Here is a 14,968-nt window from a genome sequence, read left to right on the forward strand (position 1 = left end):
TCTTTAACTACATCCTTCCCCTTCTTGTCCCGTTTCCTTTTCTTGTCCACTGGCTCTGGCTGGGAAGGGTGGGCAGGAAGAGGAGTGGGAGGATGTGTCTGGATAGCTACCTTGGGCACTAAGCCTTTTGCATGAGACTCAAGAAGCTTAAGAACGCTTGTTTTGGACTTGCATTGTAGCACCATTGCATCGGGTACACCGGGGGCTTCTTGAATGCCGCTAACTTGTGCAGGGGGAAGGTGGCTGAAGTTAGCGCTTGAAGGTTCTGGGGCTTGAAGTTGGTCAAAAACCTCAAAATCTTCCTCGAAATCCAAAACCTCCACTACCTTGGCTATTTCTTCAAGAACTGGGTGAGAGGAGGTTGCCTCTTCCTCGGCACTACACTGGAAAGGTAGCTCCACTAGTTGTGTACCTTCTAGAGGGGTGCTAGCAGGGAAGTCAGGTATGGCGATGTTGATTTGCTGCAACCAAGGATCCCTCGCCTTTATCACGTACTTAAGGGCTTGGAAGCTCAAAGAGATAGGGCTGTAGCCAAGGATTATGTGAGCAGCTCGCAATTTTCTGTCGGTGTGAAAGAAGATCTCGGAGTTGAGTATCCTTGTTAGATTAGGTTCATTAACAAGGTTGAAATTGGGGACTGCAAAGTACTTATCTTCAAATTCATCAAAAGTGAAAACATTGTTAGAATAGGCCATAAATAGCTAAATAAGAACCATTTAATATATATATATATATATAAACACAAAGAGTGTTAGTGAGAAAAGGGGTATTGTTAGAGTAGTAAGCCTAAACCTAAATACTATACCTAGTTTCCCATCTCGTGTTGGGCAATGAAGTCCATCATTCCACTCCCCTGAGACAATTAAAAAGTCCTTATCCATACCTTTGTTAGTATCAGGGAGATACAATATAAGCCTGACCTCGGGGACCCTAGTTTTCAAATAATACCCTTGACCTTTGAGGTGTTGACGATTGTAAACCCAGTTAACGTTGTGATGGGTGAGGTTTACACCCATCTTTTCATTAAAGTCATCTACGCTACCTAGGATCCTAAACACATTGTGGGCTCACTGGGTGGGACAAAGTTTGTGGGTGATCAGGTTGTCCTTAGTAACTCTACCCATGGAGATTCTCATCCCCCTCTTTATAAAATTAATCATTGGGATTACTACCTCTCCTTCTTGTCTTATTGTACGTCATTCCCTTTGATGACAATACCAGATTGAAACCCCAGTGGGAATATGGTAACGGACTTTGAAACTTTCTATACCTTCTAGGGTATCTATTAAGCTAGCAAATCTACCAATTTGAAAGGTATATGAAGGTGTTAGGAAGACGTGGTGTAAATTAAAGAGGCTGAGGAAGAAGAGATCCTAAAATTAAGAACAAATATTAAAGGTAACTTACGGAAATGTGGAAGGGCTCCTCGGACTGGTTTTTAAGAGTTGAAGATGCAAAAAGTGGAACAGCCAAAATCTTCGAGCAATATATATAGGAATGGGAAAAGTAAGTGGGAGAGTTCCCACCTAAATCCCTATAAAATTTCTCCATCGTAGGATCTCCATCACACCGTAGAACATGGGGGATAGGGCGCCGTATGAAGTAAATGCTGAAGCGTCTTGATGCCGAAGCGTCAGGAGCATGCCCCTTTGCAGTTGAAAAGATACTTGCATAGAAAGAAGTGACATAAGAGTGGGAAGGATGATTGCCAAAAATCAAAATCCCCTTTTTTTCGAGGAGCAAAAGAGTGAAATATTGAAGGGCTATTGTAGGAATGAAAGGCCCATATATAGGTATTGGGCCCTGGGCCGTGCCTGAGGACATTAGATAGCCCGAGGACAGGTAAATACTAACGAAGGAGTACCGGTTAATGGGCTGTGGAAGAAGTAAGGTCATAAGGAGTTGGGAGCGTTGTTCGAGGAGAGGTATCTCCTCGGTTAAATACAGTAGAGGTTAAAGGTTCGACCCTTCATCAAGAACAAGGCAACAAGCAATCATGCTGGTAAGGATAAACCTCAAATAGGGATAAAACAAAAGAGAGTTGGGAAATATCTAAGAAGAAAACTGCTACCATCACATTAAATGCTTTGCATCTAATCCCCTGGCTGTATTAATGCGGAGGTGATACCTGAACAATAATTTTCAGCCTTACAGCTACTCTTAAAAACTTTAAGAAGGTGCTGATGGGATAAGTATCAAAGCCAGTAATCTGATCTACACGTGGAGGGTTGAGATGAAAGAAGGAAGGAGAATATAAAGGAGAAAAACCTCATTACAAAGGCATAATGAGAAAAACTAAGGAAAAATCACTATACACTCAAGAACAATAAATTTGTATAAGTCTGAGAGAAATATATAAGAACAAATCATCCTCGGACTTGATCGAGGAGAGCTTTTCTTGCTTAAACTGTTTGTTGTATTCTTTCCAACCATAACTAACCTATTGTAACTACTATCCACTTATCTCATTGAAAGTTCATCCTTAAGCCCACTCTCTAACAAATTTATTGTTTTGGGCTCTTTGGCCCATTGACCCTTCATTTGGGATTTAGGAGCAAATTGTGTCCTTACAATTGGTGCCATTTGTGAGAAGTTGAACATTCTTGAGCTCATTCAATCATGGTAGGATCCAGACCAAAGCGTGAGGAATCTGTAGGATCTCAACGTCAAGATCAATTTCTTAATCTTGAATGAAGGAGGGACCGTGAAGTTAGTGTGCACACCACTTATACAAGTAGGAGTCATTCTAGAAGTGGGAGCCATGTGTCCCATGGAGAAAGCACTAGGAATATGCAGCTGGAGATAGATCATTTATGAAGGAAGTTACGCCGTAAGCAAAGGAGAGGGACTCCTTCAAGCTCGGAATCTCATTCTGATAATGATGATGATGGTAGCTACAAGCCCAGTTCAAGGACTCCTAGTGAGTCTTTCTCTTGTGATGAAGACCGCCATCATAGGCAGAGGAGCAGAAGCCAATCCCGCAGGGGCTTGGGAAATGATGCTATGAGTAGGGCCTTGCACCAAATCTCCAAGTCACCATTCACACGGAGGATTGGAGGGGGAAAACTTCCTTGGTGGTTTACTTAACCAACATTTACCATGTATAATGGTAGGATAGACCCGGTGGAGCATGTTAGCCATTTCAACCAGAGAATGACTGTCCACTCAAAGAATGAAACCTTAATGTGTAAGGTATTCCCATCTAGCTTGGGACCAGTGGCGATGAGATGGTCTGCGGATTGGAGGAAGGATTAATTAACTCTTTTCTGGAGCTTACTAGAGCCTTTGGGGCCCGATTCATTACTTGTAGTAAGGTTCCTCGTCCCTCGTATTTCTTGCTGTCTATGGCTATGCGAGAGGGAGAGACTCTGAAGACGTATTTAGATAAGTACTAGGAGATGTTCAATGAAATAGAAGAAAATTTTGATGATATAGTTGTAAGGGCACGACTTGTTTCTAAAGCCCAAATGAAAGGCCAATGGCCTAAAGAGCCCAAAACAATAAATTTGTTAGAGAGTGGGCTTAAAGATGAACTTTCAATGAGATAAGTGGATAGTAGTCACAATAGGTTAGTTAAGGTTGGAAAGAATACAACAATCAATTTATGCAAGAAAAGCTCTCCTCGGTCAAGTCCAAGGATGATTTGTTCTTATATATTTCTCTAAGAGTTCTTGAGTGTACAGTGATTTTTCTTTAAATTTTCTCATGATCCCTTTGTAATGGGGGGTTTTCTCCTTTATATTCTCCTTCCTTCTTTCATCTTAGTCCTCCATGTGTAGATCAGATTGCTGGCATTGATACTTGTCCCATCAGCACTTTCCTGAAGTCTTTGGGGGTAGCTATAAGGCTGAAGATTACTGTTTAAGTATCACATCCACATTAATGCGGCTAGGGGATTAGATGCAGAGCATTTAATGCGATGGTAGCAGCTTTCTTCTTAAATATTTCCTAACTCTCTTTTGTTTTATCCTTATCTGAGGTTTATACTTACCAGCACGATTGTTTGTTACCTTGTCCTTGATGAAGGGTTGGACCTTTGACCTCTACTCTGTTTAGCTGAGGAGATACTTCTCCTTAGACAATGCTCCCAACTCCTTATGATCATACTTCTTCCATGGCCCATTAACCGGTACACCTTCGTTAGTATTTACCTGTCCTCGGGCTATCTGATGTCCTTGGGCACGACCCACGGCCCAATACCTATATTTGGGCCCTTCATCCCTACAATATATATATATATATATTATCTACCACACACAGTTTGCGATATAAGAATTGTGGAAAAATTGTGATTCTAATATTTTTACTATGCAAAGGAATGAGCCAACAACTAATGGTCTTCTATTAATGACAAAAGAACTAGTGGAACCCAAAAATAACTAAGCCGTCTTGAATTTCAAAGGGCACAATACACTTTTTGGAAAAGGAACCCCCTTTTCTTGTTTGTTTGAAAGATGACATTTCTAAAATGTTTCATTTTCACACTCCTTTGATTTATTGGGGAGTGTTTGAAAGATGACATTTCTAAAATGTTACCAGTAGGATTGCTTGTTGCCTTGTCCTTGATGAATGGTTGGACCTTTGACCTCTACTCTGTTTAGCCGAGGAGATACTTCTTCTCGGACAATGCTCCCAACTCCTTATGACCATACTTCTTCCACGACCTATTAACCGGTACACCTTCGTTAGTATTTACATGTTCTCGGGCTATTTGATGTCCTTGGGCATGACCCATGACCTAATACCTATATCTGGGCCCTTCATCCCTACAATATACATTCATACATACATACATACATACATACATATATATATATATATTATCTACCACACATAGTTTGCGATATTACAATTTTGGAAAAATTGCAATTCTAATATTTTTACTATGCAAAGGAATGAGCCAACAACTAATGGTCTTCTATTAATGACAAAAGAACTAGTGGAACCCAAAAATAACTAAACTGTCTTGAATTTCAAAGGGCACAATACACTTTTTGGAAAAGGAACCCCCTTTTTTTGTTTTTTTTGAAAGATGACATTTCTAAAATGTTTCATTTTGACACTTCTTTGATTTATTGGGGAGTGTTTGAAAGATGACATTTCTAAAATGTTACCAGCACGATTGCTTGTTGCCTTGTCCTTGATGAAGTGTCGGACCTTTGACCTCTACTCTGTTTAGCCGAGAAGATACTTCTCCTCGAACAATGCTCCCAACTCCTTATGACCATACTTCTTCCACGACCTATTAACTGGTATGCCTTCGTTAGTATTTATCTGTCCTCGAGCTATTTGATGTCCTCGGGCACGATTCATGACCCAATACCTATATCTAGGCCTTTCATCCCTACAATATATATATATCTACCGCACATAGTTTGTGATATTACAATTGTGGAAAAATTGTGATTCTAATATTTTTACTATGCAAAGGAATGAGCCAACAATTAATGGTCTTCTAATAATGACAAAAAAACTAGTGGAACCTAAAAATAACTAAATTGTCTAGAATTTCAAAGGGCACAATTCACTTTTTGGAAAAGGAACCTCCTTTTCTTGTTTGTTTGAAGGATGACATTTCTAAAATATTTCCTTTTCACACTCCTTTGATTTATTGGGGATGAGGCTGTTCGATACTTAGATTCAAAGTTTCAAATCCTTCCTTTCACACTCTCCAGCTATTTTTTGACTTGACTTGACTTGGACAACAAACATTTTCCAATATCATGATATCATGGATGATTAAAATTGATAATCTACTGTCTATGAGATTTGTTTACAAAAAAGAAAAAAATTGAAGCCTTAAATTGTTATGAAAATCTAATCATCAATGATGATTTGACACAACAATTTTTCTAGAACATGTTAGAATTTCAATTAGATATTTTTATTAACCTAAATAATTGAGAACTTTATTGTTGGTGAGAAATAGAACAAACCATCTATCTATAATTTTTTTTTAATAAATAAAATTAACTATCTCACTAAAATTTTGGTGCCTTTCTCTCATAGGGTGATAGTTTAATTGACGTAGTCTAGAGTGCGCTTGGTTGGGGCAAAAATTGGGGGATGGAAAATGAGGGAAAGAAAAGTGACGAGAAAATAATACAAGAAGGTGTTTGGTTGAGGGAGAAAATAATAGAAATTTCAATGGTAGCTCAGGAGTTTTCTCCTTGGGCCCACCATTAGGGGTGATTTTGGAGTCTCCCTCGATATGGACAGAAAATAAGGGAGAGAGAGGAGCTTAGATGAGAATTTGTTAATTTGCCCACCTCCTCCCTTCCACGTTGATTCTTTTTTTTTTTTTTTTTTTTATTTCCAGCTCAGCAGCCACGGTGGAACTATAAAATAGGGTACTCGAGTTCACCAAACTCGAGTACTTGAAAAAGTGGTAGATTCCTGTTTATTTTCGAAACAGTGTTTTTTTGCCAAATATTTCGAAAATTGATGGTAAAGGGCCATTTTGGCCCATCTTATACAACTACATTTTGAAGCCCATTTGTCATCAGTTGTCAGCCCATTGTCATTTCAATTTGTCAAGTCCGCGGCCATGTGGATGTATAGATGGTGAGATAAAAATTGGGGGAGTAATGTTAGGTATAGGACTAGGAGAAGGGTAAAAAGAGTAAACTTCACTTGGGGTCAGGCGGAGAAACTGAGAGAAGAGGAAAAGACAAATACAATAAAAAAAAAGAAAGAAAATAAATGGGTTTATGAGTTGCTGGTGCTGTGCAAGAAGAAAAAGTTTACTCTCCACATTTGGCAATCTCAGTTTTGTACTGAATTGTTTTTTTTTTTCCTGAAACCGAACCAAATTATCATTTATGACCGTAAATAAGCCAAATTGAAATACAAAGTCTCCATAACAGAGAGGGAGGAGAGTCCTCTATTCAAAAAACATAAGAAGAAATATGTTTAACATAATGGGCTAAAGCATGAGCCACAGAATTGGCATCGTGGCAAATACTATAGACTGAGAACCAATGGAGATAGGCAAGTAGCGCTTGGATGTCAGCAAGTACATGGCCAAGCCGAGAACACTGAGGACCAGGATACAAAATAGAACACATGACACTTGTGTTATCACCCTTAGTTTTGTACTAACTTGGTTTTGAATTACTAGCCAAAATTCAAAAAATGGCTGAAACGATCCAGTAGATTGTAGTATCCAAAGCAATATGTTTTAGCCCTATTTTTGTACCAATCTAGGTATCAGTATGTACATTTGGTATCCAAAGCAATATGTTTCAGTCCTATTTTTGTACCGGTTTAGGTGACGATACGGTAAATATAGTCAGGGATGGAACTGCCTTAGAGCTGAGGGGGGCCATGCACCCCCAGCCTTTAAGAAAAAATCTTATAGTATATATATTTACATAAAAAATTTACTTTAAGCTCTAAAATTTATATAATTAGCCCCCCTCTTCCAAAAAATTGACAAGATGGCCCATAAATCTCAAAAATAGATAACAAGAGAAATCTTTTTTTTTTTTTAAAAAGCACATACTCAGATAATAAGAAAAATCTTTGGACAAATCATAAATATGGTCTAAGCAAAAATAATAACAACAAATCAATTACAAATCCTAGCAAAACAAATCACAAAAACCCAATAACTTTTACCTAATTTCTCCATCTCATTTGAGATCTCTATGCCTCTCTCAAATTATTCCACCTCATAAACACAAAGACAACTCTTATATTGTTGATCGCTTCATCCACACACTAGTTAATCAACAACAACTTGGATTAGTTGGTGTCTTTAACTCATAAGTGGAAAACATTATCTATTTTTTGAAGGGTAGAATTTTATTTTTATTTTTAATGTTTTATTAACTTTGGGACACACTTGGCATGCATGTGTGAGATTAGTTAACTTTGGGACACACTTGGCATGCATTTGTGACTTAACTAAATTAATGTAATGATGGGAAAAACTTTATTATTTACTTAGTTAAAGACTCAAAGTTATTGTCCATTATCATGTGATTGTTTAATAGATCTCTTTTAATATTTTTTCTTTACTATTTTTTCAAACTTGCAATTTTTCAAAGGAAAAATTCTCAACCTCACCAAGACACCAATAATTGTCTTACCCTTTTTTACACTGAATATTAATGCATGATATTATTAACCATTATTTTGGTTGTTTTATTAATATAATACTTGACATAGATTTGAACTTTTAACTATAGTTTTTTGTATTTTTTTTTAAGAATCTTTTAACTATACATATAGCATTATGAAGTTATTAGTTATAGAAGTATGTGAAAAGAGTAGATATATATATTTTTTTAAAATTTATAATATCGATAGAATAAAGAATCGGACTAATCTTGGTCAGACCTTGAGAGTATTAGGACGTGTCAATTGACTTACAAAACTTTTGATTATAAATTGTCATTTGTGATTTTTAAAAAAAAAATAAAAAATACAAAAAATTAAAAAATTAATGCTAATAATGCATTGTTGTCAACCTCTAGTATTGATATTTTAATACGACAAAATATTTTGTGGCCAGCTAACCTCTCAAGTTTCTTGGCAAAAGACTTTTTCTTTGTTATTGACTTACTGCTACATTGGGTTAAGACTTACAAGCCTTATTGCTCATGGAACGGTACAATTTCGTCGACTTGTCTTGATCAGCTTTCCTCTAATTGCTATTTTCTTCTTTCTTGATCAAAGTAACATCCCCATCATTTTCATTAATAAAGAAATGAAATTACAATATTTGAATATTGAATTACGTGATTTTGATATTTGAACTACTTGATTTTGATTTTCATTACTGGTACGCTACAATGTTTAAATATTTCACTCACGCTTGAGTTGCAAATGACTCGTGAAATCCAGCCTATCAAAGACTCTTCAAATTCCAGCATGTGCTTCTCGCGTGGCTTGTTTCACGAGTTGGCACTCGCGAGCTAGTCGTGAAATCTTCATTTTCACAAAATCTTCACTAAACTCTTACACATAACCCTTACATTAAAACTCACAAAAATGCAGGGAAATGATTGAACATAATTACAATTAAATTTGATATGGAATTAAAGCCAATAAAAAACATGTAAATCACAATTTACAAAACTCTTGATTATAAATTGTCATTTGTGATTTTTTTTTTCAAAATAAAAAATACAAATAATTAAAAAATTAATACTAATAATGCATTGTTGACAACCTCTAATATTGATATTTCAATTTTTAAAAATCTTTGAACAAAGAAATTCGACCCCCCTAAGTTTGAATCCTAGTTCCGTCCTTGAATATAGTCATATTTATGAATCCAAATCTTCTATCTTCCTTTCTTTACATTACTTTATATTCCACCAATTAAAACATGCCCTTTGTTCACCTATTTAAATTATTCCTTGTTTAATGCCTTTATCATATTTCACTTACCTAAAATAAAAATAAAAATTCCACACTTCCCAGTACCACCACTGACCTCCACCAGCACCAGTAACGGCACCAACAACGCTTCTGCCACAAACTTGGTCACCACCCCACAACCTTGAAAAAGTAACACCAGTCATTTTAAGAAATCGTTTTTTTTATTTAAAAATTCCCTAAGCTATGATGGAATTGGAACGAACAAATCCAAGTGAATTAAACAAAGATAAACTAGGAGAGAGAGAGAGAGAGAGAGAGAGAGGGAGGGAGAGATCTAGATCTAGATCTAGTTTGGCCTCTCTAGTAGAGCTTGCTGTGGTATTTTGGGCATAAACACTAATATCAGTATAGTACAGGTACATGATCGGGAGATTTAACAAAAAAATATAAGTTTATCCAAGTCCTAACTCATTCAGACATTCTCAAATTAAAACAAAACCCATTTCTTTCAACAACATTTTAGCTCAAGATATAAATTTGAAAAATGACTTGGGCGGGTCATTTTAAGGTTGTGGGGCTGGTGAAGAGGTTTGTGGCGCAGCAGTATGGCAGTGATTGGCATTGGTAGTGTTGTGACTACTGCAGGTAAAAGTCAGTGGTAAATTTTGATTGGTAGAGCACAAAGTAGAGCAAAAAAAGACAATATTTGAACACTTTATGTATTAGACAATTAACTAATCAAGACAACTTGAAAATTTCAAGATAATACGAGCATAACACAAACAAATATCCTCCCTTAAACATTTTCAAATATGCTCCACTTCAGTCTCAATGAAAAACAGATCTTCAAATTTGGAAAAATCTGAAGTAGATAAACGCAGAAACATGATCTCAGTAAAAAATTTTACTTGAAAAGCATTAACTGCCAGTGGAGATATCATTTCCAGCTTAACAAAGGGAGGTAAATGGCAAAAGATTCAATAGAAGATTGAACCACAAAAATATATTATAACATATATGATACAGGGAGTGTTCAACTTGTATCTCCAACTTGTATTTGTTAACGAATGAAAGATTTCCAAAATTAGAAGTCAATCAATCTCTCTCTCCAAACTCGGTAACCACATAAATCCCAGATACCTAAACTACAATCATCCTCTCAATAAAAGCTCTGATTCTTTGGAACTGTACAATTGGAAACACTAGAAATAAATCTTTTATACCCAATACCCATCATTCCAAGCACGCCTTGGAAGGAGTCCCCCATGCTCACTCCTACTTCCAGTAAATCTATACAAGGCCGCCTTGCTTCGGACTGTTCTCAAGGGACCTGATCTGTTCCCATGCCTAATTGGTAAAGACATCTCATCCCCAAACAAACTTGAAGCTGAGAACGGTCTGTTTTCCATCTCTTCAAGTGGACCAGAACTGTTCTCCATTGTGATGAAGGAAGAGGCATGCCCATAAGTTAACCGAGGGGTGATCCCACCTGCATTCCACCAACTGCTATCAGAAGGGGCAAAGTCTCCTTTAAAGTCAGATTCTTGAGCAGAAGACTCCTTTCTACTACAGCAATCTCCACAAGTCTCATCTGTGTCATTGTATATTAGTTTCAGAGCTTGCACAACTTCACCCATAAAAGGTCTGTGAGTCACCTCTGGGTGAACACACATGGAAGCAATGGCTGCTACCTTAGCCATGTCATCGAAGTCATAACTTCCAGACAAAGAAGGATCAACCAACTGCTCCAAACCTTCTCTACTGGTCAGTAGTGGCCGTGCCCAAGTTACCAGATTCTCCTGTCCAGGAGGTTGGCACATGTCCACAGGTTTTCTTCCAGTGAGAAGCTCAAGGAGCACAACCCCATAACTGTAGACATCACTCTTGACAAGTAGATGCCCTGTCATTGCATATTCTGGGGCAACATAACTGCAAAACCCATTATATTCAAAGTACTTCAATATTTGGAATTGCTGACTGGAAATATGGTAGTATATATACAAATGAATACTTCTTAATCCAAAGTATGTCGCAGAGAGAGAGAGAGAGAGAGAGAGAGAGAGCATGTCCAATCAAGAACCTACTTGAATTTATAGAATTGTAAGACTATGACTTTAAAATAGAATGATTACCCAAAAGTTCCCATGACCCGAGTAGAAATATGACAACTTCCTTCGGTTGCTTCCCTGGCCAACCCAAAATCTGAAACCTTGGGGGTGAAGTCATCTTCTAGTAATATATTACTAGCCTTGAAATCACGGTGTATTACACGAGGATTAGAATCTTCATGAAGATAGGCCAATCCTCGTGCTGCTCCAAGGGCAATCTTCATCCGTGCATCCCAGTCTAGAGGGCCCTTGTTCTTGTCAACACCTAAAACACCAATACAGGGGAAGTTTGCAACTTATATTCCATTAAATAATTACAAACAAAACAAAATAAAAGGCAATGCAGAAAATATACCATGTAAATGGGACTCAACACTGCCATTGCGAACAAGCTCATACACCAAGCACCGTGTCCGCCCTTCAATGCATATACCAATCAGTTTCACAAGATTACGGTGATGCAATCGACTTAGCATCTCAACTTCTGCAATAAATTCACGGTCCCCATTTTGATTATCCCTTGTAAGCAATTTAACTGCAACTTCAGTTTCATCTTCCATAATCCCACAGTAAACACGTCCAAATCCTCCTTCACCCAAAATCCTCTTTGAACTGAACTTATCTGTTGCCTTCTCAAGCTCAGCGAGTGAAAATGTTTTAGCAGAGAGAACACAGGTAGCCATGGTGGACATGAGGGATACTGATGTTGAGCTTGCAATACTACTTGATAATACAGACCCTATGCCTGCGTTAAATGCGGAGGACTAATTATTTTGACTAAGAATAAAGTGTGTTGATGCAGCACATTAGGTAACACTCAAATTGATCAGCTTATTGTTCAATTGTTCATGCAAGAGGAATCTTCCATGATTGGCCAGTGTGTTGATACATCAAAAGTTAATAACCCAGCTTTAAAAGACTGGCCAGCATGGATTAAGAAGATGCAGTATCAGTTTTAAATGATAGCTCTGCAAGACTTATGCAAAGTTATTAAAGGTATTGTGATTGATATTAAATATTTATTTATTTCACTAAATTTTGTAACATGGTTCTCTTGCTAGCATTTGACACGGCACAACTTAGACCTTACAGGATATTCATCATCCATCAGCAGTGAATGTCCAGAGCTATTTACTGATGCCATACATTACTAGGGTTAAAAAAAAGAGAGGGGGGCTTCCCATAGTTAAATTGATTAAAATCAAAAGCTTTAGATAACAAATGGAAGAAATCCAAATAGAACACTGATCTCTTTCTAATACTCCAAAACTAGAATTCCAATATCTATATAGGATCCAAGGGTCTTCAAGAAAATAATGGGAGAGGAAAGGGATCTTAAGTTTAGGGTTTGGGTCCTGACATAATATTTTCAACTTAAATGTTGCAGCACATTAGAATAGACCAAGATTTAGAGGCAAATAAGAAACTTAGACATAATATGTTTTACAGACTTTATTAGGCACAAGAGAAGGTTATTATGCCAATAAAATGAAATTTGATATCAATTACTTCTAATAAATGGAAAGAAATGAAATTGAGAATTACAAGTTATATGACATCCAAAATAGCTTAAGAAAAATAATGGGTTTAGAGTGATAAGGATCTTGCAAAAATTGACTTTAGATGTGTATACGGACAAAGTGGATTAAGGGAGGGGGCCATGTAATTTCTAGAAGGATGAGAACTGAGGAGGAAAGGTTGAAAAAGCGGTGGGGAGAAGTGATTACATATCTTGCATAAATGACACAATTTGATAAGCTTCTGTTTCAATTTTGAGGTTTTTTTTATATGATTTATATCTAGTTTGGGAACTTAAGGAAAGCAGAGGAGTGAGAAATGCCAGGAATAAACAGCTGCATTTCTCATATATCACACTAAATAACAACAACCAAGCCGTAATCCCAAAATTTTTGGGGTTGGATTCTCATATATCACATAGTATCATGCAAGATTTTACACATTTATCATCGATTATATATCATATCATACAACAACACCAGCCAAGCCTTAATCCTGAAATTTTGGGTTGTCTTCTCGTATATCATATCATACAAGTAATTTTCATACACTTGTCATTGATCTAGATTGCCTGTGAATTCAACAAATTTTGACCTTTACACATCATCAAAAAACCTAAACAGACTGAACACATAGATACATATGCAAGCATCAATATGCATTATTCGAAATGCAATTTTTGGCATTAGCAGGAGTCAGGACACTGAACAGGTCGACCTATATGCTTGGACAGATGGAATGGCTCTATCGCTGCTGTCACCAGAATTAATAAACTGAAACTAAACAATTTTCTTTGGTACAGATAAAAATATGTTTAAATTCTTGAAGAATGAAATAACTAAAATGATCCAGATGCCTAATTAGATAATATTTGATGTGTAACTGATATCTATTGAGCCTCACCCATAAGTGGACCTTCCAGATTCTACAAAATTTAAGAAAGCACCAAGCTCAAATAGCCCTGCTTCGCAACAGAGACATATTCACAGGAAATGAGTCATTTTCCATGACATGAGTTAGGTGTCACTTAGATCAGGAACATATCCTGCATCCCTTAAAATACAAGTCATTTCTCTAATCAACTCATATAGCTCCTTAGATTGTTTATCACCCTTGAAGAAGAATTGGGACCCATTTTGAACCTCTATTCTGCTATAACCAGGCTCCTTTATGATCCCTGATTCCCGCATCACAGCCCTGACCTCTGCAGCATTTTCCCAAAACCCAGAGGTGGCATAAGCATTAGACAAGACCACATATTTTCCAGGATTTTCGGGTTCCAATTCAAAAAATTTCTTTGCTGCAAGCTTTACCAAGTTCATGTCTCCATGAAGCCTACAAGCCCCAAGCAAAGCACCCCATATCACTGAGTGCTCCTTACAAGGTGAGTTCAGAACAAACTCATACGCCTCTTGTAACCGGCCAGCACGCCCTAAAAGATCAACTATAGCTGCATAATGCTGCCCTCTTGGCTGAATTCCATAATCTTTGTTCATAGATGAGAAATATGCCCAACCCTCATCAAGCAAACCTCCATGGCTGCAAGCAGAAAGAACTGAAAGAAAAGTAACATAATTTGGTTTGAAACCTTCAGTTTTCATCCTATGAAAAGATTCCAAAACCTCTACAACTTTGCCATGCTGACCATAGCCAGAGATTAAAGCAGTCCACATAACAACATTCCTATTTAAAGACTTGTCAAATACCCGATGCCCATCAGATAAACTACTGCATTTAAAGTACATGTCCATAAGGGCACTATTGACTACCACATTTTCCCTAATTTGACACTTGATCATGACACCATGGGCCTGTTTCCCATGCTCGAGTGTTGCTAAAGTGGCACAAGCTCTGAACACTGATGCAAAGGTATACTGGTCTGGAATAAAACCAGTCTGTCTCATCTTGTAATAAAGATTTAACCCCACTTCTTCAAGCCCCTTTTGCACATACCCTGCAATCATTGCATTCCATGAAACCAAGCTTTTCTCCCGCAAATTATCAAATAGAAC

At 37.2% G+C, this 14,968-nt stretch overlaps 2 protein-coding genes across 2 annotated transcripts; both read right to left on the minus strand.

Annotated features, from left to right (window-relative positions):
• Positions 1 to 10,292: 10,292 nt before the first annotated feature.
• Positions 10,293 to 12,183, minus strand: LOC112022820 (receptor-like serine/threonine-protein kinase ALE2; the record flags this gene model as incomplete). Its single annotated transcript, XM_065762254.1, is given in 3 exon segments — positions 10,293 to 11,259; positions 11,463 to 11,703; positions 11,794 to 12,183. Coding segments are annotated over 3 exon segments (1,343 nt in total), but the record flags the coding sequence as incomplete, so codon positions are not given.
• A 469-nt stretch (positions 12,184 to 12,652) lies between these two features.
• Positions 12,653 to 14,956, minus strand: LOC136062748 (pentatricopeptide repeat-containing protein At4g16470-like). The gene has a single exon (XM_065762242.1). It carries the CDS (start codon positions 14,918 to 14,920, stop codon positions 13,973 to 13,975), a length of 948 nt encoding a protein of 315 aa, XP_065618314.1. The 5' UTR covers positions 14,921 to 14,956; the 3' UTR covers positions 12,653 to 13,972.
• Between the last annotated feature and the right edge of the window lie 12 nt (positions 14,957 to 14,968).

This window comes from Quercus suber, unplaced genomic scaffold (assembly GCF_002906115.3).
Source record: "Quercus suber isolate HL8 unplaced genomic scaffold, Cork oak 2.0 scaffold_449, whole genome shotgun sequence".
NCBI lineage: Eukaryota > Viridiplantae > Streptophyta > Magnoliopsida > Fagales > Fagaceae > Quercus > Quercus suber.

Bases quoted from the DNA above. Each gene is read 5' to 3' on its own strand.
- LOC136062748 (XM_065762242.1), bottom strand. From the start codon at position 14,920: ATGATTGCAGGGTATGTGCAAAAGGGGCTTGAAGAAGTGGGGTTAAAT.